This window comes from Corvus moneduloides, chromosome 4 (assembly GCF_009650955.1).
Source record: "Corvus moneduloides isolate bCorMon1 chromosome 4, bCorMon1.pri, whole genome shotgun sequence".
Taxonomy (NCBI): Eukaryota; Metazoa; Chordata; class Aves; order Passeriformes; family Corvidae; genus Corvus; species Corvus moneduloides.
In genome coordinates, this window is record NC_045479.1 from 4,125,839 (window position 1) to 4,144,897 (window position 19,059).

Consider the following 19,059-nt stretch of genomic DNA (forward strand, 5'->3'; position numbering starts at 1 on the left):
GTTCCAGCCTGGAGCCCTTTCCCACGTGCTCTGAGCTCTGCTGGGCACAGCAGGATGTGAAGGAACCTCGAGGTCTCCTCCTCCACAGCACCCTCCCTGTGAAGGGGAGGCCAGAGCTTGGCACAGCTAAGCCTGGATTTGAAAGAGTTGGGATTAGAGGACGAAACTTTCTGAAACCACAGTCTGAGCACAGGTGATGTGCCCTAGGCTGTGCATGACATCTCCAAATCCCATCTACCCATTTCTTTTATGTTAAATATAAAGTAGTCCAGAGGTTTTTCATTTTTCTCTATAAACTCATCTGCTTCTGTGTAAGCTCTGTTCCCCAAGATATCTTCACACTCTCTGCTGACACCTTTTACTTCACAAATGGTAAACACATTCTGCAGAATACTGTTTCTTTCCAAAATAAATTAGAATTGGCATTGTAGGGTCTCCAGGGGAAACACATCACTTTGTTTCTCTAACAGATGAAATTATGAGATTTTTTTTTTAATAGTTTTTTGAACTGTAAGATAGGCTTTTATGTTATCCACTGGAAGATCTGACTTTATAAAGATACAAGAATAAGGCTTTTTTAGGGGGATATTGCTTGGAAATCAAGATTCAGGGAAGAGAACTGGAAGATAGAAAGGCCGTAAGACAACCACCATCTTGGGGACTTTTTAAACTTTGGGGGGGTTTTGTGTTTGGGTTTTTGTGGGGGGTTTGTTGGGGGTTGGGGTTTTTTTGGTTTGGTTTTTTTTTTGAGGTGGGGAAGGAGGAAGAGGGGTGTTTGGTTTTTTCATTCTGTATCCTGTAGTTAAAAACCAGAAACCTGTATTTTAGCATGGACAAGTAAACATCTAAAAGTATGAGCTAACATAAGTTCAAGGCAAAAATCTGTGAAAAAAAACTAATGAATTCCCATATTCATCCTCCCCTCCAACATTATAAGTTACTAGGAATAAAATCCAAGTACGATGCAGATTCAGGCAGCAGAAGCTGTAATCACAGCCCAAACTATTCCTTTGGAGCTCATTAAATGTATTGAGTCCCTGCAATCTCCTATTGATTTTAGGAGCAGTGCTTTGGTTATCAATACAAAAAGTATAAGGGAAATTTCCAGAAAAGATTCCACGTATTTCCTTGAGACATGTATTTTTCCACCTTGATTTATACAAGTTTTGGTCACAGGGTGCAGTGATGACAGATTCCTCTGCTCCAGCCCTAAGCCTGCCAGGACAGAGGCCCGTCCTACACCAAGAGCCTTTAATTCATGTTGCTCACAAGTATCCCCTCGGTGAAGCTTTAATGGCTTCCTGCATGCCTAAGACCTAAGCTTGTAAAATATATGAAGTCATAGTTCTCCTCCCAGAAGTGTAACTCAGAGGAGGAGGGAAAAAATTAAGGGGAAAAAAAAAAAATCCAAAAACCTTGAGAATTCTGAACGTGTGAAGTGAATGTGCAGCGATGGCAGATACCTGCCTGACTCTGCAGAAAGCTAAAGTGATAATTAAGGTACAGTCTAACACTGGCAGCCCTAAGAATTTTATCCTTGATATAATATTTAAAGCTCAAGCTTCAAGGCACTGATAAATGCAAGAAAACAAGCGGAGTTCAGCATAAAGCTTATGACTGTAATGCAGAGTTTGAAATTCTACAAAGAAAGAAAGATAGCCCAAATTATTTTAAAATGAATTCGCAAAACAACAGAACAGTCAGGTTAATAAAAATTTCATACATTTTTGTGTCCCGATTCATGATCCTTAAAAGGATTTAATTGGCTGTCACTGCTCTCCTGCAGGGTGCTAAGAAGCTGTCCAGAGAGGCGGTGGAATCTCCATCCTTACAAATGCTCAAAACCCATCCGGACACGGCCCTGAGCCCCTGACCTACTTGGCCTCACCCTGAGCAGAGGCTCAGACCAGATGGTCTCCAGACATCCCTTCCAGCCTAAATCACTGCACAACTCTAAACTGTTACACGTGTCCCCGATCCTCTGAGATGCACAGAGCCCCTCCTCCACAGCACATTCTTCGCCCTTCTGATGACAACCAGGGGACAATCCTGAAGCGCCTGCTTCCTCAACACCCCCACTGCAATCTCTTGCCTCCTCCTTTCCCCATGTGCTCCAGTTGCCCTCTACACCCAGCTATGCAACGGAGTGAGAAATAGCAGCCTTGCTGTCAACTTAAAGCCAGCTAGAAGGATAAACAAGTAGACACCTATGATAGTCCAGTAGCTCTCATGTGCTTTAATCACATAACCAGCACCTGTAAGGGTAAATCCCTCCCTCCAGGGTGGGGAGAAAGAAAGAAAAATCTTTCAGATAAAACTGAAAATGCTCTGATCAGTAGGTGACTTTTGCTCACAGTACATGTTGACAACAAACAGCTGATCCCATACAATCATTACAAGATACCATTACCAAAAGCCAATCTCCAAACAGGTCACGTCTTTATTAAAGATTAGCTACCAAATGCAGGCAGGATGCAAAAATAACCTTGTACGTAACTGGAACAGACAAAGCAGGCAAGATATGCTCTGGCAAGTTCCAAAATGCTTCTGCTTCTTTTCCATTTTATCTCCTAACCTCATAATGTCCACGAACATGTTTTATTTGTGCTTGAAATAATGTCACCTGCAACTATTCCGGTCACACCAGTCCTTCTCGTGAGGCCATAGGGAAGGCATTGTGGCTCTGCTCCAAGCTGAACGCTCATGCATCACACAACAGACATTCCAGAATTTGTTTCCTCCACCTGGACCCTTACTGATATCCTGACTTGGGCTGTCCATCACCTTGTGCAGTAATGCCTACCAGGAAAAGCTGGTGTCTGATAGTTAGGCTGTAATTCAGTGCATAGAGTTTGGTGTCCTTGCATCAACCACGAGGTCTGCTACAGCCAGCTGCTCCCTGGCATGTTGCTTTGCTGCCCTGATTTCAGGAGCAATGGAGTTCATTTTCTCCCTAGTAGCTGCCACAGAGCTATGTTTTGGGTTTAGTATGACAGTAATGTTGATAACACATTGATATTTCAGTTGTTGCTAGGTAGGGCTTAGAGTAAAGCAAGGACTTTCCAGTGTCTCATGCTCTGATATGGAGCAGGTGCACAGGAGTCTGGGAGGGAGTGTGGCCAGGACAGCCATTATTGTTATTGTTACTCTAGTCTACTCAATTTCAATTTTTAACTTTTCTTATCTCAACCCACTCTTTCTTCCTGATTTTCCTCCCCATCCCACCAGTCAGGGTGACACTGGCATTGTATTTGGTTGCCACAATACTTTGCAAAAAGGATCCTGCAAAGTTCAGTTCACTTATGACAAAACATTTTCTAAAAACCACCAAAACCTAAATATCATATTTTTAAAGAATATTTACAAAATGGAGTAAATAGTGATGTAGATCCCATTTAAAGCTGTTGTGAAGCACCACAGTCAAACAGCCAGAACTCTTTCATTACTTACTGATACTGTCAATTCCTTTTGACTATGCAGCCCTTTAATTCTGTATTAATTAAATTAACTAATTAAACATGTCCATGCAGAAACAGACAGTGCTTAGTTAATCTCTACCATTACTCTGCATGTACATCTAAGAATACATCCACTTTTCTTCATGGAAAGAATTTAAAGGGCTTGACTCCACCATGAGCTCCTCCAAGCACGAGCAGCTCTCCTACCCAGTATGTAACTCGGAATCATTGCCAGTTGTTAATCTGGCTGTGCATTTGCCCTTTAGAGATGCATTATTCCAGACACCGATCTCAAGTCACTTCTCAAATTTTGGTTCACTCCTCCATTTCAGATAAGCATATTTTGAACTGTTGTTTCCATCTGTATTATCACAGCTATGGCGGTCTGCTGGTCTCTAGTTAGCTGCAAAGGCCTAAGTGGGAGGGGTCTAGGAAATAACAGCTGTGTTCAGATTGCACCTGAGCTGAGCAGGATGAGAGTTTATGTTCTGAAATTCAAAGGCCTCAGATGGTCACTGGGGTTTGGTACCATGGTTAAAGAAGCAGGGACCAGCTGGATTTTTCAGATCCAGATACAAGCATCTGGTACTGATGCAGAATCTGGTTTCCATACATCCATGTATCTGTGTTAATGCTGCAATGCCAGCAACAGGAGCTTAAGGTTAAAATGTGCTTAAATCTGAACTCTTATTTGAGCAGCCCTGAAATAAACAGAGGAAGAGAAAGAGGAGATGGATGGCTCTGTCTGGAGAAAAGCACCCCAGAGCAGCAGCACTCACGTTAGTTCCTACACTGGCTTCAGCCGTGGCTTACAACACACCAACTCTTGCCAATACAGCTACTCCCTAAACATGAAAGTTGCTCAAGATATTTATCTGATGGGGAGTTTCTTTAAGCTATCAGACTCTCAGATTCTGGAAATCAAACCCATTCTGTGGCCTCCAGCTTGTACTGCCGGCACTGCAGCGAGCCCAAGGCCACCACCCCGTCACCGTTGGCTCTGTGCTGCATGTCAGACTTCTCAGCATCAGCCGCCTGAGACTGCAGGTCTGCCCACTACAGCTTGCTCCAAAGCCCATTTAAAGCAACGTAAAAACATCCATTGACTTCACTGGGGCTTTGGAGCCGTTCCCAGAAGCACAGTAGACTCTCTGATAGCTCCCAGCCTCCTCAGAATTAGAGGAAACCCGTCAGTTCTGGTTCCAGCTAACAGGCATTGATGCTGCACATAAACAACAGGTGAGATGGCAAAGTTATTATCCCTATTCCCAGAGTGCCTCAATTTCAGTTCAGTGCTGGCGACATCACATGGTGCTGCCATTCTGTAGTTTTCATGGCTTCCCCCAGTGCTGCTGAGGAAACCTGGTGGGGCTTCCAAGTCTATGGAGTCTTGAGTAAGTTTTAAAAAGGTTTAAAAATAAAAAAGCATTTTTGGTTTAACACGTTACTTTGCAATGCAACTGAGAAGTAATTTTACAGCAGAGATAATTTTGAAATACACTTAAATATCCACTACGTATTCGTTTCTCTTTCAGAAAACATCATAATTTTTCCTGTTTTATTTAATAACTGCTGGCTAATTTGTAAAATCCCATCCCATCTGCTTATTCCTTCACACAGTGAAATTAGAGGGCTTGATTCTACAGTCATTACTCACAGAAGGAGAGGCATTGATTTAATGGACTTCCCTGAAAAGGGATTACAGTGTAGTATCCTCTGATATTGATTTTGTGACATCATCATCTTTTCCTCAGAAGCAGACACTGGTGACTCAAGAAAATACCAGTACAAGATTATGCAGGGGCAGGCGAGTTAAAGAAAATTATTTTTAAAAACCCCAAACCTCCTAATTTACAGTAAGTCAACTACAATAAAATAATAGCTACGTTCTCTGTTTCAAATACAAGTTCTCTTTGAAAAGGAAAAATATCTGAGTGATGTTTCTGTCTTTCACCTCTTGCCCTGCTTACAGTTACTTTCATGAAACTATTGTGAGCTAGAGCATTTTTTGTAGGTTAATGGGTTCTCTTTGAAGGGATTAGTCACATTGATTATTAATTATTTTTTGATGTTTTAAGCTGATGTAAATGTCCAGAAGCTCTGAAGAGCAACATCCTGTAGAAATCAATACTGAATTAAGAAAAAAAAGAAAAAGTAACAAACAACAACAACCCCTCTGCTCAGCTCCTGGGGGAAACAATTGTGACCTCTGTTTGTAAGGTATATCAGCCCTCAGAGAGTACCAACAACTGGCATATATGATAATCATTTCTAAGTTATTGAGAGCATCCTTATTTTGATGTGTCTATCTTTCAGACTCCAGGCAGAGTCTGCAGGTTTTTTGCATACAGAACAAAGCTAGGCACAGCAGCGCTAAGCAAATAATAAATAAATTAATGTCATTGCTCTTGGAAAATGTTCATTTTTTTCCCCAATCTGCCTTGCAGTACTTTAGGAAAACACTAATTAGCATTCTTTCCATGTGTTTTTTTTCTCTCCCCACATGTTCTTCACCACATTTAATAGATGTTGGGATTTTGGGTGTGTGGGGTTTTTTCCAGTGTTTTGTTGGCTTTTTTTCCGTTGCTCAAATGTAACGTTTCTTTGCTGTTTGTAAGCAGAATGAAACCATTCCTTCTCATAATAGATCAGTGAGGAGTGAAGATTTCCCATGTTCAAATGACTTCTATATGAACAAACAGGAAATGATCCAGAATAGCTGTGGTGCAGATCACAGACAAAAAGCAAATGACACAAAGGGAACAAGACAATTGGGACTGTCTGCCTGCTCTGGGGGCTCCTCTCAGCATGGAAGAAAAGCCCCTTCGTGGCTGATTCTAGAGGATGTGACAAGGAAATTATTGAAAGCCTTTAAAATTGAAGGAGTTGCTGATCGGATGACAACTTAGTGACTGGGACCTCCCTTATCCCAAAGACTTGGCCTCCATGTGATATAGCTGGAAACCAACAAAACTAATTTGAGGACCTGCAGGTTTATAGCACATGAAGGACCTACAGTTCTTCAAAGCCTTCTGACAAGACTAGAAGGCCCTTGTCTCAACAACCTAGAAAAGTGCTGAGGCCAAATCATTTCAAAATCACAACTGTTAGATTGACAGGCAACCTTATCTGTTTTTACCAGAGAATTTAGAAAGGAATTTAGGATTTTTATCCCCCAAGAGGTTCATATCCACCAAATAGCTCCCTCACGTTAAATCTCTGGCTGACATAGAATAAATAGCTCAGAGTTGTTTACTTCTGTTATCTCCATTCAGCTCCTCTGAAGTGCTCAAGGCTTGTGCTTAAGTACCATGCTCACATTTTGCCATCCCCAGTATTATGTTTCCTGCTCAAACTGCCTATCCCACATATTCTCTTCTCATGTCCATGCTACCACCTCAAGATCAGCATATTTAAAGCTGATTGCACTAATTCCCTTAAAACTCCTCCAGCTAACTCTCTTCCCTGCTACTGTCAGCTGTGTCACCAACTTTCCCATCACCAACACTTACTATAAAGCATTTCTTCCCTTAACACATGCAGGGAACAAGAAGGGAAGCTGCAGAGCTTGCCACACTCATTCCAGCACAGCCCTGATACAATGTGCTATCTTTATGGCAAGCCAGACATGATGCATATAATTTTATTTCTGGAACTCCATCTAAAAGCCACCGCAATTTCCCAGCACAAGAATGAGGGAGTTCCAGAAATGGAATGCATCACGTTTGGCTTGCCGTAAAGATGGCAAACTCCTTCCCTAGGATTTGCTCCCTTCACTGGCTGCCACTCATTCAAGATTACAGAGTGCTATGAAAAGCAAGGTAACCTTTCTGTTTCAAGTATTTCCCATTCTCTATTCATCTGTTATACTACATACGTGGCAGCTAGCATATGTTGCCACGTTTGTCTCAAAGATTTTCCCCTTTTCAACTCTACATTGATAGAACTTCAATAAGAAAAAGAAAAAAAAGAAAGAGTTACAACTTTCATGTGAAATTTAATAAACCAGTCTCTCAATTTTTATTAGTGCACTCGTGGGTGTACTCAAGTCTGTGTGAAGATTTTAATTTCAAAATATTCTTAGTATTTATTAGAGTTTTCTTTTTTTCTTCACACTGCAACCAATTCAGCTTTGTCTCAAGAACAGAATCTTTAAAACATTGAGTAACAAAAAATGGAATTGCTAATTTATTACAAGATAAGAGTGCTCAGGATGACAATGCATATTTCTCCAACTAAAAAGGAAAGTAATTTTAAAGAACACTTAGAATCAAAGTTAGCTATGAGTCTTTTAAGTTCCTCAGCAAACAGACCTGTTTTCAAAGGTTTATTTTTGACATTTATTGTCCTGACCCATATGCCTAAGTAAAAAAAAAGCTCCCTTCCCCAGAGCTGAGACTGTCTGGCAAAGTAAGTCTCAAGATGGATTTACACTGTTCAGTTTAGCATTCATTCTGAAGCTCTGTAAGGTCATTTCATGATCTGCCTGGATTGCTCTGTGTGGTGACAGCAGAAATGCAGAGATTAGCGGGATTCTCAAGTTCAGCCAGCGCTGCCCGAGAGCCCTTTAATGAATTGCCGTGGGATCACCACAGGTAAGCCTATATTCAGCACAGCCCATCTCAACCTGGATGAGGGATCACTCCTGAGTGCAGCTTCTGACCGAGGTGATACAACCTAGAAATTGCCTTACTGACCTCGTGCAATTTGAGTCTGGGGCTCGTAACTCCTGCAGGCATGAAAGATCTTTTCTCAATGGTCCACTGTCACTTCATCACAATGAAATCTGCCAAAGGGTAATAGAAGACTCTTATTTCACTGGCAGAGAGGGGTTTGCAAGTGCCTACTGCAGTTCCGTAAACATGACTCGGCACAAGCATCCTCTTCTTTAGCTCTGCCCTCCAGAACCACCCTGATCTAGATATAATCCATGAAAATGATGAAATGAGAGAGAACATGACCTATAGAAGTTTTGGGCCAATGATGACTATTCATAGGTCTTTTAAAAAGAAAAGTCTCTGCTTTTCCTGGGAGGATGATTTTCTCTCCCATACAGGCTGGACAGTGGTAGGAAGAAAAGACTTTTACCTCTGGGCCTATCCCATCATGGGGAGCCCTTACATTTGTTTTGCAAACAAAAATGAGCTGGCAAGATAGGTTTGGGGCTTTCTTTATTTTATTCTGACACTAGTAGAACATGATCATGAGGAATTGTCTCAATAAGAGTTTCAGCCACCATCTCTTGGGAGACAGAAGAGATGCCAAAAGGACTCCATAACAAAATTCAAATTATGCGTTCATTGCTTTTCCCAGCAGGAGGAAATAGCAGTGACACACTGGGGCTCTCAGCTGTGAAATCAGCCTCTCTCTTAAAAAGGTTTTTCCCACAGAAAAAGGCAGTATCCTGGTGGTAAGGCTTTTGCTTCAGGTTATTAACTGAAGATGTGGATATTCTTGAAAATTACACCTGTAGAAACATATTTCCTTTGTTGGGTAAGGTTGAGTAAAGTCTTACAGAACCTCAACCTCTTTGAATGTCTTGGTCTGTGTAAACCTGAATTGAGACTTCACTACGATGCCAAACTACAAAAAATGCTGTAGTATTGGACAAAATTCTACCTTGCGAGACACAAAAAGTTGTCCTTGCTAAGAGAAAGAAAGAGGGTGCTGCTGATTTAAACGAAGAGCTTATATAGGATTGATATACAAAGACCTCAGTCTCCTGGAAATAAGAGATGCATTATTCCACTTACAGAAAATTTTTCTGAAGAGTGTCATTGCTCCTATTTAGCCCAGACATGGGACCACTGTGACAACCAGTTTTCTCATTATTTTCCTACTGAGAGCCTTGCTCAGAACACCTTGGAGGTGTCACACGTGGTTAACAATGTCTCAGCATCAGCTTTGGCTTGTTCAAGATGCTTTTGTCTTCTAATTACGCTCTACCTTCTCTCCCGGAAATAATACAATAAAGCAACCTTAAATATCCCAGGTGCAAGCTACCAACAGCATGGGACATCTGACAGATCAGGGACATCATCCAGAGCAGAGCTTCAGCTGGCCAAGCTCAGTGTAGTCATGACTAAGGGAAGGTTGTTGGGTTGCAAATAGAAAAGATGGGAAACATAACATCAGTCACTGGAATGAGGGAATGTGTCCACTTTTTATTCTTATTTATTTAGCTGAACTACAGCTTTTCCTTTGGGCTGTGTTCAGCCCTGCCTTTGCCACACCAAAATGAGATTATTACAGAGCAAGCTGCTAAAGACTCTGCCTTCCAGCCATCCTGACTGAAACAAACTGACAGAGAACGCAGACCCACTACAAAATGGCAATATTTTAAGAGATTCCTACAGCAGCTTGGTTGGAGTGTTCTCTGAAGCAAAATACACAGCCCTGCTCCTCTCACAACTACTGCAAATCCATCCTGGTGTCTGAGCTCACACACAATGCCTTCCTTCTGCTAATTTCTAAGTCAGCCATCACATAAGAAAACTGCTAAAGAAGGAGAATGGTAAAGGTTCAAGATCACATTGCTGTATGTCCAAAAATAGTACTACGCTCCTACCCTGGAGCACAGAAAGCATTCACATCACACTCTGAAAGGGGCAAGTAAATCTTACTAGCCCGTGGGCAACCATATCAGGCACATGAAACGCAGTGGGCAATACCCCTGTTTGACCTCCTCTTGTCGCTGACCCTACCAGCAGCCTCAGAGAGCACCAGGAGTTGGAGTAAGTTGGCACTATTTGCACCATGAAATAATGACAATTGGAAGACAAGAGAAGAGAAAATGTACTTTGAGCAGCTTTATCACTTTGCAAAACCTGCTGATGATTTTACAAATCGCCAGATGGGCATCAAGGCCACATCAAGCAGATTCAGCTTAGCAAGTGACATTTGGGCTGCTAACACTGAAACAGCAAGCACACAGACATCAGTTTTGCCTGTCTTCAGATTCATCAGTTCAATGCCACTGCTTTCTCAACGAGATTAACTTCCAGGTGAAGCACCCATTTAATAAATTGAGGTTGGTTAAGCTTAGTATTGCTTCAACAAGCTGGCAGAAGAAAACAGCACAAAACTGGAGAAATGCCTTGTTTTGAAGTGAGTTCTTTTCAATTATCTGTCACTGAAAAAATTACACAGATCTTGAAGAATACTCAGTGAATTTGAGGCTCAGGAAAATGGTCCTGTTGTGGTGATGTGAAACAAGCACTGTTCTTGCTTCTCCAACTTCTCTCCTGTAACCACATGTACTTTGACTATCTTCTGAAGTCTCAGTTCTTTTATTGTAGTGTCCACTAATAACGCAAAGATAACTAATTACAGTGGGTTTGCTATCCAGCCAGTCATAATCCAGTCACGCAGGGTGATACTGATGCACCTCTATCTGAAGCTGCAGCTTTACCTTCTCCTACGCTACAAAATTCTGCTAATACTCATCAGCTTTCTTTGTCCTTCCAGCCCTGGGTTTATTCAGCTGAGAAGTGATGGTTATTTTCCAACAGAATGAAAACCTGGGCCTTGGGTTTTTTTTACCTTATCCAATTACTTGAGATTATTATTCATTTAATACAAATTTAAACTACCCACCTTCTGTCTTACTTTACCACAGCAGTGCTAGTAAAAGAAAAGAACACACCACATAAACATCTTCATTAAAAAAAAAAAAAAAACCAAGACATAAACTAATGCACATTCTCTGATTGTGGGATAAAACAGGTACTTAAAACTGTGTGCACCTCTGTGTTTGTGAACAAACTAGAAACTTCATCTTTCTACTGGGCCATAACATCCACAGACTTACTGTCTTAAATTTTTTTTTGTTTTTTAAACTACCACATTCCACGGAACAAAATTTTGTCTGTATATTAACATTTTATCTTGCATAAATGTATGTTTCAGCAGTTATGAAAATGAGACAGCTGACAGTTGACTACTATATGTGAACAGATGCTGTGAAAGCTTCCCTTGAAATAGTTCTGTCAATGCAGTGTCAATTTTAGAAGCGACACCACTGCTGTTCTAGGACATGATCCTGCAAACTCTTATTCACACAGGGAGTCCGGATGATTTCCACAGAACATTTACATTTATAAGGCTCTGAAAGGTCAGGTCCTTAGTCGCGGAGCTCTCCTTAACAGTGACTGACAAATATACAAGAAAAGTTTTTAGTAGTGCCGAGCTCTGCTCTTTAGGGCAATGACATTTGCAGCCAGCAGTATTCACCTGGGCAGGACATACATTTTCTTTTAGAAGTTACACGAAGCATATTAAATACACTTAAGAAACCATCAAATGAGCTAAAGTGTCAAGACAAAAAACGTCATGTGAAACCAAGCTTGCGGTATTAGGCAGAACTTTGAAAAAATTAATCTGCCGAGAAGATAGGCTGAGGTTGAACACAGCACGGCGCCGATCAGAAAAGAACTGTTCAGTTGCGCCACAATAAACCAAACACGATCCACCAGCCGCCCCTTTGTTAGCGGCATCTTCATTAGCGGCCGTCTGGCAGGGGAAAGGTACGAGGTGTTTGAGGGGAGCGGGCGGGGCAGCCCCGCAGCCGGGCGGTGCTGAAGGACAGCGCGGCGCTCCCGCTGCCCCCGGCCCGCGGGCAGCGCTCCCCAAAACGCCAGCTCGCCCCTCTCTCGGCACCCCGAGCCGGGCAACTTTGCAGGGGGCCGGGGATGGGGGTAAGCGCCGCTCCCTCGGGCTGCCGGCACTTTCGGGGGGACGTGGCAGAGAGAAGGAGCGCACCTCGCCCCGGGGCACGGCGCACAGGGCTGCTCCCCGCCCGCCGCTGCCCCGGAGCCCCCCGCACGTCCCCCGCAGCACAAAGCGGGGCCAGCCGCGGGGAGGCGGAGCGGGCAGCGGGCCGTGCGCGGGCGCGGCGGTCCCGCCGGGCAGGCACACAAAGGCGGCGCGGAGGGGGCTCGGGGCCCGCACCCCTCCCCTTCCCCGGCACTTACCTTCAGCAACACAAAGAGCCAGAGGAGACAGGAGCGGGCCCCCGGGGCCCCCCGCCGGCGGCGGTCGGGCATTGGGGAGGACGGCGGCCGCGGCCCGCGGGGGCGGCCGGGCACGGGGGGCTGCTGCTCCTCTGCCCCCGGGACCCCCGGCTCTGCCCCCCGCCTCCCTCCGCTCGGCTCCGAGCCGTGCCCGGCAATGGCGAATTGCGGCAGCATCAGGCGGCCGGCGGCAGCGCCGACCTCCCTTCCGAGCGGCGCATCCTGCCGCCCCCCGCCCCTTTTATTTGGGGTTTGGGGAGGGGGGGAGGAGGAGGAGGAGGAGGTGGAGAAGGAAGAGGAGGCGACGGCGGGTGGTGTCTCCCCTCCCAGGAGTTTGGGCGATCGCGCCGCTCGCCGGCTCCGGGAGCGCCGGCTCCTGGGCGGGGGCGGCAGCAGCCCCCGGCGGAAGGCGAGGGATGGGAGCCGGGAGATGGGAGCCGGGAGATGGGAGCCGCCGCCCTCGGCCCCCGCACCGCCCTACCCCCGGCCCCCCTCCCCACAGCATCTCCTCCCCGCGGGCAGGAACACAAGGCGGCGGGCAAAAAGGCATCCTCACTGCCGCTCCCCATCGAGCGCACCAACCCCTCCCCGATGTCTTTTTTCCTGCCCCGCCGCGAACAGGGGACAGAAATGCCGCCAGCATCCGCGGGGCCCGGCTGGTGGGGCAGGGAAAGGACCGGCCAGACCCTGCCCTGGGAGGCGGCTGCGGGGCTGCGGCGCTGCTGGGGCTACAGCTGCAGGAGCAGGAGCCCGTGCCAGGTACTGGCAGCAGACACAAGGCAGACGTCCCTATGGCTGTTCTCAGGAGACAGGTTAAGCGGGTGGTCAGCTCTTCAAATGTTCAAGGTGCAGGGCTGAACCTGCAAGGGATGGAGAACTCATCCTGTCCCACAAGATACTCAGGCCCAGGGATGCGAGGGGTACACTGAGAAAACCGAGGTCACCTCCCCTGTTGTGTCTTCCCCCCACATCCCACCCTGCAGCCCTGCAAGTTAATCCGGGCCATCTGCAAACACAAGCTATTCACCTTAGCTTAAGATGATGTCCCCAGAAAAAAAAAAAAAAAAACAAACCCCAAACACTTTGAGGAACCAAAACAAAACCCCAAAGTACTTAAACGCCTTCTCCGTTCGACCACCACGATGAAAACAGTCTTTCCAAAATTAGGAGACTGCCTCAGAATCTGGTTTGTCACACACCACACTCTCACTCACACCGGTGTAAATTAGGGTGCATCCTTGGTACCACAACCAGAGCTGTAACAAAGATCAATTCAAACAAAATAGGGTTGTAAGTGTAATAAAAATAAGTCTGGGGCATTAAACTTTAGAGCAACTTTGGATCTAGGTGTCGTGCCATTTCTTAGAGTAATGGGCCACCATCTCACTCTTCCTTAAAGAGATAAAGTAGAGGCTAAAAGTAGATTCTTGGGATAGTTTTCAGATTTTCTAAGTCATTTAGGCAAGATGAACTCTATCACAGTCTTGTGGGAATGTCCTTTAAACCGAACAATTACAAAGCTCTTTTCTAAGAGCGCTGCTAAATTGGACAATAATGAATCTGTGTTTCAAAGCCCTGCCCAGCTTATACATGGCATATTTTTGATTTTCTTATAATTTGGACATTCAGTCAACAAAAGCTTGATTTCAAAGTGGCCAAAGCCAGAGAGGGATGTGCTTATTTTGTACTGAAATGGGCCCTTGAGCAAAGATTTGCCACACTTGATGGGGATTAATTCAGAAAGTGAAGGAGAAATTCAGGTCCCGTGTAGATACTGGCAAAAAGCCTAAATTTAGAAATCCAAAAGGCAAATGCTATTCATATGTTCATTTATAAGAAGCTAGGGACATTGGAGACCTGCTCAATGCTACCAGTGAAGGACACAGACCTCTCTTGGGTACTCCCCACTCTGATAATGTTTGGAGCATTGTCTGAAATTGGTATGCAAGGGGTTAAGCATAGCTAAATTTCCTTCAGTACTCAGGTTTAGGATGAAGAGAGGTTATCTGAAAGACAAAGATGTGAATTTTTTCAGGAAATTAAAATTTCACCGGTATTTGAGCGCTGTAGATCAAACTTTAGGCTGGGAACCTCTTGTTTATCAGGTAAATTGAACTGAAACAGTCCATGATTTTTGTCCTTAGGACTGTATTTTATGCATCTTTCTTCTCCAGTATTCCACTAATTTACAAATATTTAGACATTAAAAGGAGAATGGCATCAGCAAAGCTAAAGATTAAAGATATTTAAAATGAAGGAAAAAAGGTATAAAATTCTGGTAGCATTTTAGCCTCAGGACAACACTATCAGAATCAAAGAGTTAGAGTGAACAATAGCTGGAAGAAGCGAGAAACATTTCTGGAATTAAACCTTCAATAAAGCATCAAGATATTAAAGCATTCTGGTCTGGCTGTTGAAGTAGAGGAAAATACAAGCCAAGAGAATTCAAGGGTTGCATCCTCTTTAAGTTATGGGGCTCTAGTATTACTGAACATTTTTAACAAAGGACCAATGCTTTGGAAGATTCCAGTTTTTAAGTAGAAACTAATCCTCCAGAAAGTGATAATTAGGTCTTATTATTGTTTAAAAAAATTTTTAAAAAGGTGCTTTCTAGCAGCTGTTGAGAAGTGTGTTAGAGACAGGCAGTAGAATAGCACCTTGCAAGGAAAGCCCACACCCACACAGGGAAAGAATGCACGCCCTGAGTAAAGCTAACAAGCAAAGATTGGCTCCAGGCTTTTTCAATGGATGAAACCTGGACAATCATAAAAAGCATTTCTTAAGAACACAAGAAGGTAGGACACGAAGGACGAGCAAAAGAAATTTTTTTCTTTACTGAATAGGAGTGAAAAAAAAATACAGAGCAGAGGAAAAAAAGAAGAGGATCTATGAAAACAAAGGCAACCTTATTTGTTTCTAGAATCTAAACAATAAAAGCAGCGTGTCTATTAATAAACCAGCAAAGCTGTGAAAGGAGAGACAATGAGATAACTTTTATGTACTCATGGAGAAAGAAACAGGGTAATTTGTGTTTGCAAGAGGTCAGTTAGAGAAAGATACTGATGCAAGGGTGTTTCAGAAGCTCCAGACATCCTTCAAGCCCCAATCCTCTGCTCAAAGGTTCACCCTCAGTGAAAAGGCTTCCTCAGAGCTCTGTAACCCTCTCCATGAGCCCAGGGGGAAAGGAAGGAAGTATTCAGCAGAATATCTCACAAATTGGAGTTTCATTTATTTGGATGAAAAACACACAAGCACTTGTGAAAAATTTTAAAAGTAAAAATTGGCAAAAAAGTGCTCAAATGGGCAACACATTCTGGAGTCAAACACAGCTTTTTCTGAATCAGATACTGTGATTTTGGTGGTTTGAACTAAATTTTTTTTCCCCTCTCTTGTCTGCATTCCAGAAACCCGGAAAAAAACCCTCTTGGCACAGCAGAAGCGGAAACATCTTCCCAGTTACCAGGACAGCCCTATAGCAAGGAGTAAGTGAAAGCCCTGACCTTTGCATTTGTGGAGCTCCTGCGACACAGAGCAGCTGTCTGACCAGGGAGTCCTTCACTCCCCCAGCAAGTTCCCTTCACACACATCAAACTGACACGTGTGGATCTCTGCCACCTTTTCCCAGAATTCATCAAAGGTCATTTATGGCATTACAGAATATCCTGAGTTGGAAAGGACCCACAAGGATCATCAAAGCCCAGCTCCTCCATTACAGCATGAATACATGACAAGACCACATTGCATTACAAATATCTCTCATTTTTCCTTTGGGATCTGTCCTAAGCATCTACTTGGAAGGCATCCTAATTTTTTCTTGATCTATGACAAACTCTGGGCTGCAGTGAGTACCTGTCAGAGCAGGCTTAAGGGACTTTGGTTTTTTCTGAATGAGCCTGGCAGAATCACAGTGAAGCAGAGAATTTAGAGCAGAGGGGCCTGACAGTGAGGTGCATAACATGGTCTTATGATGCAGGGTCCTGTCTCTACTCACTAGATTTACTGTAAAAGCTGGGCAGGAATTATTTTCTGATGCACAATATGCAGGAACATGATAAAGTATTTCAAGGCATTATAGGACACAGCCCTAGAAGACAAAAATGGTTTAAAGAAAATCCTCTTGCATTTTAAGAGCACCACCTACAAGGAAGACTCCACATCAAACACACAGTTTCAAGAGCTTCTCAGGTATCTCATCAACCCCTTGAAGCTTGTGTTAGTTACAGTGCTAGAGCTTTACCTTTATTTAATGACCTGATGAATTAAAACACTGGTGGTTGCTTTAATCAGCGATTTAATGAATGTATCATCATAACTAAATGAGTATTAATTACCATATACCACCCTTGATTATCAGAGAAAAATAGAAATCAAGATGTTTTGTGGTTTCAAATGTTACTATAAGTGTTCCTGCTGGTAGCTTACGTGGACTTGATTTAAGGTTTGTGGTAAATTCTTCCCTTACCCCTGAAGACCCCTAAGCAACATTCTGTCAGATCTACCAACTTTGCCTGTCTGAGGGAAAAAAGCTATAAATTAGCATTTATTTCTACTTGCAGTATAAACCCAGATTTATATGAAGCTTTACAGGCCTCAGCAAGTCTGGATAAACATGGCATGAAAGGAGTTTTATAAAAAAAGCCCAGCCTAAGAAGAAGTCATCCTGGTCCATGAAGTTTTTGAAGCAAAGCTATTTTTCAGTGACAAATGCTCTGATGAAAATAAAGTGTGGTTCCTTCTTAAATGTATTCTCACCTAAAGCCCTTTCATTTCAATGACAGCAATGGATAAAACAATAACAAAAACAAGTGCAAAGGGTGGCTAGAATAATGTACAAGGGTTGGCACTTAGGTGTTCAAGTGCAAATTTATCTTCGATTTCAGTTTGATAAGTACGGGCCCTGTGACTTTTAAAAGTGTGTCCCACAGCCCCCCTAACAAACAAGTTGTCAGGTTTTTTCAAAATCTGTCTTTTCATAACAAGAATGATTGACACACTTCAGATGTGCAACCTGATCAGCTTCCAGACACTTATTAGTCTCTCAGTGCAGGAGAAGCAGTGAACTATTCTGCAAAAGGTCATTTCCCTTTTTAAAGTAGTCAGAAACCTGCCTTTGACATTGAATCTTTTCCTCATAAATAAGCATAGGAAAGATTTTTGTCTGATATTTTGTTCCTTCAGCACTGTGCAGTGTTCACTGAAATCGGGTATGGAGAGGCACTGAGTTGGTTTGTGTGGGTTTTTTTTCCAGAAGGGAAGCAGTAAACGTACCCATAAGGCTGGTGAGATTATTTAACATTTAACCAGTGTATGCCACTTTCATTTATCTGTCCTATGGTATCTGGATGCTACAGGATGCCTGAGAAACAGCTCAAGTTCTGTGAACAGAGTTCTATATTAAAAAAAATTCATATATTTACCTTTCTAGTGAGCTATTAGGTATTTGGCCAGCCTGACTGTTATCAAGAACTGTCTCTTTTACTCTCATAGTTCTCCCTCAAGTCTCAGCAGACATGGTTGATAAAAATGAAAATAAATCACTGCAGTTTCTAACTGTTCATATTTTGTATTGCACCCTCAGTGTTTCCTTCCAGATGCAACTTGCTTCTTCATTTTTGTCTATGATCTAAGCAGGCCGAAGGCACACTTGCACTGGGGAAAGAGGGAGGGTGGGAGTTTCTGACTGTCTTTAGCAACTTCTACAGCCATATAAGTTGAAAAAAAGGGGGGAAAAAAGGGGTATATCTTTCTGGGAGGTAATCCTCAGTGATTCAACTGTACTTTACATTGCAGAACCATCTGGGCTTTTTATCAAAAAAAGAAGGAAAAAAAAAAAAAGGAAAAATATCCAGAAGAAAAATTGGGCTCCAGTCAGCCACAGACTTTAGCACCTTTCACCTCTGAAATATACTGACTTCCTCTGACCCTCAGAGGCTCTATTGATTCACAGAAATCTGAGTCATAGTTACAGGAAACATTTCTCTCCCCAGAAATTAACAGTAGGAGCTGAAATTTTGCACAGATAACATCCTTTTGTTCCCTGGCATCGATGCTGAATTTTTTTCCTCTCTCCCCATGGTATGGGGGTACCATATCCTGATACAAATATGCATGCCTTAAACCAGTGCCTTTTCACTCCCATTTCCCAAATGGCATCACTGAGCAGCCTTTTTTACTTTAGAAATAGTCTTTTTCTATGCAAAGGTATTATTTGCTTCGACGTGTTACTTCCCAAACACAGGTACTGAAGCATTTTTCAAAGGAGTATCTGCCCCCCTGACTGTGCAGGTGAGGGAAGTGTGTAGCTCGTGCTGTGTAGTGTCAGAAAACCCCAGCTGATCAATCAGGCAACAACACCTGACTAAAGCAATCGGTCACACCGTTTGATTAATTGTGCCAATTACTGGGCACTCAGAGTAAACAATTTCAAAAGCAACCCCGTGTGGAAAGTGGGCCTGCGGCTACGTGAGGATGGGGGAAAGCGCTTGAAATCATAAATGTATTCCTAAAAATCCCATTTCATTCACTAACAATTTACTTCCTAGGGGGTGAATTTCATTCAAAGGAGAGCAAGAAAAGAGAAGATTCAGCAA

The 19,059-nt window shown here is 43.3% G+C and overlaps 1 protein-coding gene and 1 long non-coding RNA gene across 4 annotated transcripts in view; one reads left to right on the top strand and one right to left on the bottom strand.

Annotated features, from left to right (window-relative positions):
* Positions 1-12,906, bottom strand: part of PTPRO (protein tyrosine phosphatase receptor type O) — a 145,197-nt gene extending 132,291 nt beyond the window's left edge. For 2 of the 3 annotated variants that reach the window (XM_032107826.1, XM_032107825.1), the window contains exon 1: positions 12,431-12,906. In XM_032107826.1, coding sequence (XP_031963717.1) covers positions 12,431-12,646 — 216 coding nt within the window. In that variant the 5' untranslated portion in view covers positions 12,647-12,906. The remainder of the gene's footprint in view (positions 1-12,430) is intronic. The other variant, XM_032107827.1, reaches the window with a different exon arrangement.
* Positions 12,047-18,024, top strand: LOC116443606. Its single transcript, XR_004239999.1, has 2 exons — positions 12,047-12,154; positions 15,874-18,024. It is a non-coding gene; the product is annotated as an uncharacterized LOC116443606 (long non-coding RNA).
* Positions 18,025-19,059: the final 1,035 nt, after the last annotated feature.